The following is a 6,935-nucleotide window of genomic DNA, read 5'->3' as shown; positions in this document are numbered from 1 at the left end:
TCTGACTTTGCAGCATTCCCTTTCTACTGCACCTCTGATGCTCCCTCCGACCGTGCAACTCTCCCTTTGAACTGCAGCTCCGATAGAGCTGCCCTCTGCCCTAGCAACGCTCCCTCTCAACTGCACTTTCCAACTGAGTGGCTCTCCTTTTGGCCTGCACAGGGAGGACATCAAATTGCTTCAAAGTGACTATCTGCCTCTGATTTATTTAACTAGGAACTAGGAGCAACATGCCAAAACCACATAGGGGTTGTACCTTCGCCATACTTGTGGCATGTATGACCTTTGCCTCTGCCTACGGAGCTATGCCAACAGGCTACCTGCACCTTGACTACTGTGTAATCGGAGCAGGTCCAGGCGGCCTGCAGATTGCTTACTTCCTGCAACAGTCCCAAAGACACTACCTGGTCTTTGAGCGCAACAACATCTCCGGGAGTTTCTTTGTGAATTATCCCCGGCATCGGAAGCTCATCAGTATTAACAAGCGGTATACTGGGAAGCAGAACAAAGAGTTCAACCTCCGTCATGACTGGAACGCGCTCCTCAGCCATGACGACAACCTGCTCTACAAACACTTCTCGGAAGATTTCTTCCCTCACGCTGACACCATGCTGCACTACTTGAAAAACTACACGGACAGATTTGATCTCAAGGTTCAGTACAACACTGCGATAACCTGGATCGAAGCCGAAAAGGACCCCGCGGCCTGGAACGGGCACTATTTCTTCTTGACTGATCAGAATGACAATCGTTACCGATGCAGGTACGTCACATAGTCTTACCCTCTGCTGGTGTCAGTCCATGCACCCGGTAGCAGTGGGTTTCAGCAAAGCGGTGCAGGCATTGCAGAGGATGCTGAAAAGCTCGACTAGAATGGTTCTCCTTCGAGAAGAGCAGGTTTAGGGCACGTTTGATCGAGGCGTTGCAAATTAATGAGGGGTCTGGGCAGAGTGGGAATGGAGAATCTGTTCCCGCTGGAGGAAGGATTGAGAACCATGAGGGGGGGGGGGGGGGGGGGGGGTCAGAAGGAAAAGCTGCTTTATCGCAGGGGAACGGTTAGGATCCAGCATGGAATGCCTGCGAGTGAGGCAAAGGCAGGTTCTAGCAAGGCTTTCAAAAGGAAATTGGATAATTAACCGAAGAGAAAATTGCAGGGGAAAGGTGCAGGAGTGTGACTTGCTGAGTCTCTTTAGTAGAGAGCGAGTGAGGGCATGGCAAACCGAATGGCCTCTTCCCGTGCCGTGACCATTTAATGTGAATGTCCACCACTCGCTATACTGAAGAGATTGTCCTCCTTTTTGCGGGAGAAGTTGCTGTAAGGACCTCTGTTCAGGAGAAGGAGGAAGCCACTTGGTTGCTTGAGGCTATTTGGGTGTCATTCAGAGCAATGCCGCCCACCTGCCTTAGCTTCATATCCCTTCATCTCCTTTGCTAGTAAAAAGCTGTCAATTGCAGATTTAAAACTTGTACTTCATAGTCCTAGAATTTACAGTGCAGAAGGAGGCCATTCAGTCTACACCGGCCCTTGGATAGAGCACCCCACTTAAGCCCACCCCTCCACCCTATCTCCGTAACCCCACACAACCTTTTTTGGACTCTAAGGGCAATTTAGCATGGCCAATCCACCTAACCCGCTCATCTTTGGACTGTGGGAGGAAGCCGGAGCACCCGGAGGAAACCCACGCAGACACGGGGCGAACGTGCCGACTCCACACAGACAGTGACCCAAGCCGGGAATCGAACCTGGGACCCTGGAGCTGTGAAGCAACTGTGCTAACCACTGTGCTACCGTGTTGCCCATTGAATTAGCAACTACTGCTTTTTCTTGGAATAGCATCCTTTACATGAGGAAGTGTTTCTGATGTTTGTTCCAAAGTGGCCTCGCTCTGACTTTAAGCCCGTGTCTCCTTCTGCTCGACTCCCCAATCAATAGGAAGTTTCCCTTTTTTTAATAATTGTTTATTATTGGGTTTTTGAACAAATCTCGCTGCCGTCTTGTGCTCGCCTCCGCTTCTGCCGTTCCTCTCGTCTTTCGTCTTTATTCTCCTCGTTCCCTGCTCCTGGAGATGCCATGTTCGTTATTGTATCCCGTGCCTTCCTTCCGGCTCTCATTTCCCTGCCTTCCCTCCCCCCCCCCACCCCCCGATTCTCCCCTCTTGTTCCCTGTCTCTTCCCTCTTTCCCTCCCCTTCCTGGTCTATCTCTCCCTCTCATGCTTTGCCGACTTTCCCCTGATTCTTGGCTACCTGGCTATTTTTCCGCTTGTTCGTTGGCACAAACAGGTCCCGGAACATTTGCATGAATGGCTCCCACGTTCTGTGGAAGCCGTCGTCCGACCCTCGGATGGCGAATTTGATTTTCTCCATTTGGAGAGATTCCGAGAGGTCGGACAGCCAGTCTGCAGCTTTGGGTGGTAGCGGAATTTCGGGCTTGTGTAAATGGCAGTCCCGTTAGTGCTGCCCCCCCCCCCTTGTGGGTGTACTGGGGGTAGCATTGTGGATAGCACAATTGCTTCACAGCTCCAGGGTCCCAGGTTCGATTCTGGCTTTGGTCACTGTCTGTGCGGAGTCTGCACATCCTCCCCGTGTATGCGTGGGTTTCCTCCGGGTGCTCCGGTTTCCTCCCACAGTCCAAAGATGTGCAGGTTAGGTGGATTGGCCATGACAAATTGCCCTTAGTGTCCAAAATTCTATGATAATCTCTGGTTAACTTAGGACAAAAGTTCGGCACAACATCGTGGGCCGACGGGCCTGTTCTGTGCTGTATTTCTCTATGAATCTCGCTTTTGCTCAAGTTGAGTTTGTAGCCCGAGAAGGCGCCAAACTCTTTCAGGAACGCGATGATTCCGTCCAGGCTGCTCTGTGGGTCCGAAATGTAGAGGAGCAGGTCACCTGCATAGAGTGAGACTCTGTGCTCTCTGCCTCCCCTTCAGATCCCCCTCCAGCTTTTTGCTGCTCTGAGCGCAATGCTAGTGATTCGATCGCTCGAGCGAACAGCAGCGGGGACAGTGGGCATCCTTGTCTGGTGCCCCTGTGTAGCTGGAAGTATTGGGAGTTGGTATTGTTGGTCCGTACGCTCGCCATGGGAGCGTTGTCTTGGAGTTTTACCCAGGAGGTGAACCCTGTTCCAAGCCCAAACCGCTCCAGTACCTCTGAGGTTTTTCCATTCGACTCTGTCGAAGGTCTTTTCTGCGTCTAGGGAGACGATCACCTCTGGTGTTCTCTCCCCGGAGGGGGTCATTATCACGTTCAGCAGGCGCCTGATGTTTGAGGTAAGCTACCTTTGACGAAGCCCGTCTGGTCCTCTGTGACCACCTCAGGTACACAGTCTTCTAGCCTTTTGGCTAGGATTTTGGCCAGGATTTTTTCGTCTGCGTTCAGCAGAGATATGGGTCTGTATGACCCACATTCCGTTGGGTCTTTGTCTTTCTCGGGTATCAGCGAGATTGAGGCCTGTGCTAGCGTGGGTGGCAGTGTGCCCCTAGCTAGCGAGTCTGTGAACATCTCCCGCAGGTGCGTGGCAGAGGTTTCTCTTTCTGCCGTATTGATTCCTTTCAAAATTTTAAAACCATGAATTAAATCGGCACAAACTCTCTCGAACTGTAACGTGATGATGATGATCAATCAGTCTGTTTAGTGATGTTGATAGAATCATAGAATTTACAGTGTGGAAGGAGGCCATTTGGCCCATCGGGTCTGCACCGACCCTTGGAAAGGGCACCCCACACATCCACCCTATCCTTGTAACCCCATCCAACCTTTTTTGGACACTTAAGGGCAATTTAGCATGGCCATGATACACGTTGGGGTTCTCTAAACCCTGGCCCATAACAACCTAGAAACATAGAATCTCTGCAGTGCAGAAGGAGGCCATTTGGCCCATCGAGTCTGCACCCATCCTCTGAAAGCACACCCTACCGTGGCCCACTTCCCCACCCTGAACCCTGCAACTCCACATAACCTATTGGACACTAAGGGTCAATTCACCCAACCTGCACATCTTTGGACTGTGGGAGGAAACCGGAGCACCCAGAGGAAACCCACGCACACACGGGGAGGACGTGCAGACTCCGCACAGACAGTGACCCAAACCGGGAATCGGACATGGGACACTGGCGCTGTGAAGCAACCGTGCTCACCACTGTGCTACCGTGCTGCCCTACATAGGATTTTTTAACGTTTGCTGAGAGAGCAGTTGGGGGGGTCTCCATTTTAATGTCCCATTGTGAAAGATGGCGCCTCTGGCAGTGCAGCACTCCCTCGGTATCACACTGGGCTGCCAATCTGGATTATTCAGTCGCACTCCTGGAAGTGGATCTTCAATCCACAACCTTCAGGAGTTAAGGACCTCACACCTGCATCCTTCCATCAATTTGCAATGAGTCACTGCTGCTCAATGGGCAGACACCACAAGACTGACTCCTGTTACATTGCAAAAGGACTGCACCGTTTTGAGGCTCTGTAAAAGAAATGCCGTGAAAGTAAAAGCCTTAGTTGCAGCCCAGCAAGTTTGGAGAAGGAGGAAAGCGCTTAGATTTGTAGTTTGGAACAGGAGGGAAGGGTTCTGGGTAGCATTGATTGGGTTTAATAGTTGATCGAGGTCTCATCAAAGAAGGTGAGAGAGAGAGAGAGCAGCAGGTGTCTGCCGAGTTGTGCGCTTTGCTCCCGGTCTGGCTGCCAGAGGCTGTGTGACACCAGGTGCCGCATTGACGAGGATGAAGGATACCCTTTTTTGAGTTGGACGGGGCAAGCTGACGGTTTTTGTTTCTCTCTCTGCCTTCAGCGTCCTGCTGGTTGCGACTGGGATATCGCTGCCCAACAGGCCTAACTTTCCAGGTTCCGAGCACGTTGAGGGCTACGAAACTATCTCCGTGGACCCAGACGACTTTGTTGGGCAGACGGTCCTCATCCTAGGCCGGGGCAATTCGGCGTTTGAGACGGCGGACAATATTGTTGGAGTGACCAACTTCATCCACATGCTGAGTCGGTCCCGGGTACGGCTTGCCTGGGCCACTCACTACGTCGGAGACCTCCGGTAAGTTAAATAGGGCCTTTTAATCCAGCTGCTTGTGCTGGCTTCATTAGTGAGTGCAAGGTGACCAGATTGTGATTACTAAGAAACCCTTTCAATGCCGTGTAGTTTCTTCATCGTTAACAGTAAAATTGAGACCAGCACCATTAGGGAAAAAAAGATGATAATGGCTTATTGTCACGAGTAGGCTTCAAATGAAGTTACTGTGAAAAGCCCCTAGTCGCCACATTCCGGCGCCCGTTCGGGGAGACCGGTACAGGAATTGACCCCGCACTGCTGGCCTTGTTCTTCTTAACAAGCCAGCTATTTAGCCCACTGTGCTAAACCAGCCCCTTGATGACAGGGACATGATTATCTCTAACCTCTTGCAGCCAGTGACTCCTCTAACTTGTGATAGCTGTCAGCCTGCTTATTGCACGGCACAACCCCTTAAAGATTGCCGTGCGACTGCGTTTGCGCATGTCTTCGAGCGTGTCCTGCGTCTTCGAGCGTGTCCTGCGTGTTCCCAGTGCAGTGAGTCCCTGATTGCAGTGCTGCTATGCAAGCATGCAGGGGGAACATTGCCCCCTAGATCCACGTGTTCATCCAATTCTGGTGTCTTGCCCATCTTTCACCATTCTACCACTGGTGGGTTCTGCCTTCAGTTGTCTAGCCTCAGTTTTGGAATTGTCAGGCAGCACGGTTGGCACAGTGGGTTAGCACTGCTGCCTCACGGCGCCGAGGTCCCAGGTTCGATTCCCGGCCCTGGGTCACTGTCCGTGTGGAGTTCGCACATTCTCCCCGTGTCTGCGTGGGTCTCACCCCCACAACCCAAAAGATGTGCAGGGTAGGTGGACTGGCCCCGCTAAATTGCCCCTGAATTGGGTACTCTTTATTAAAAAAGACACTTGTTGGTCAAGGGGAGTTGTTGCTTTAATTACGTCACATTTCTGTTGATTCTTGTGCTCAGGGCTGTGAATAACGCCATGCTCGACACCTACCAGCTGAAGTCGCTGGACGGCTTGCTGGAAAGAGACTTGGAGAATATCGCCATCATCCAGGACAATAAAGGAAAGCTGCACCTAAGACTGAGATACCAATTTGACGCGATCAAAGCCTCCGAGGGTGGCTCATCCAACGGTACCGATCAACGCCTCCTATACGAAGAGATTGATAACTTTTCTGTGCGCGAGCCCTATGACCGTGTCATCCGTTGCTTGGGCTGGAAGTTCGACTTTTCCATTTTTAACAAGTAAGCACAGTCACACCTGCCCTTTGAACTCTCCAGACCGTGCTGGGTGGCAGCTTTAGAACCCCATCTCCCCCCACCCATCCCTGTCGATTTTGCCTATCAGTTGTGAAATGTTCTGTTATGTTACAGTGAAGCCAATGGTTTTCCTTTCCAAAAGCCACACTCAAACTTTCTGTCCAGCAGTATTGCTCCACCTTATGTCCGAGATTTTCTGATCCTCGTCTGACACTTTTTAATGGTAAAGGAGATATTTTGCCTCAGCCGTTCCTTCTTTAAAAATTCTTCGTTTTGAAACAAATTGAGTACCCAATACTTTTTTTTTTTTCAAATTAAGGGGCAATTTAGCGTGGCCAATCCACCTACCCTGCACATCTTTAGGTTGTGGGGGTGAGACCCACGCAGACATGGGGAGAATGTGCAAACTCCACACGGACAGTGACCCAGAGCCGGGATCGAACCTGGGACCTCGGCGCCATGAGGCAGCAATGCTAACCTCTGTGCCACCGTGCTGCCCTACCATCTCTGTACTTATTCATTCACACTCGCACAATCCCCCTCAACACCTGATCCTCCTGCCCCATTGATCAACCTGCCCTTTCCTAACTCTCTTTATTTTTTTAATTTACTGGAAATTGCCAGTATGACATTTGGCGAAAGCACTCTGTCCCTTATTT

General features: G+C 51.2%; 1 protein-coding gene across 1 annotated transcript in view; it reads left to right on the top strand.

The window, feature by feature from the left end:
• Nucleotides 1-221: 221 nt before the first annotated feature.
• The window catches only part of foxred2 (FAD-dependent oxidoreductase domain containing 2), a 60,082-nt gene continuing 53,368 nt past the window's right edge, over nucleotides 222-6,935 (top strand). Inside the window, exons 1-3 of the mRNA XM_038783732.1 lie at nucleotides 222-763; nucleotides 4,782-5,033; nucleotides 5,980-6,261. Of these exons, the coding sequence (XP_038639660.1) occupies nucleotides 231-763; nucleotides 4,782-5,033; nucleotides 5,980-6,261 (1,067 nt within the window). The 5' untranslated portion in view covers nucleotides 222-230. The remainder of the gene's footprint in view (nucleotides 764-4,781; nucleotides 5,034-5,979; nucleotides 6,262-6,935) is intronic.

This window comes from Scyliorhinus canicula, chromosome 23 (genome assembly GCF_902713615.1).
Source record: "Scyliorhinus canicula chromosome 23, sScyCan1.1, whole genome shotgun sequence".
Lineage (NCBI taxonomy): Eukaryota > Metazoa > Chordata > Chondrichthyes > Carcharhiniformes > Scyliorhinidae > Scyliorhinus > Scyliorhinus canicula.
This window is presented reverse-complemented; position numbering and strand designations above follow the sequence as displayed.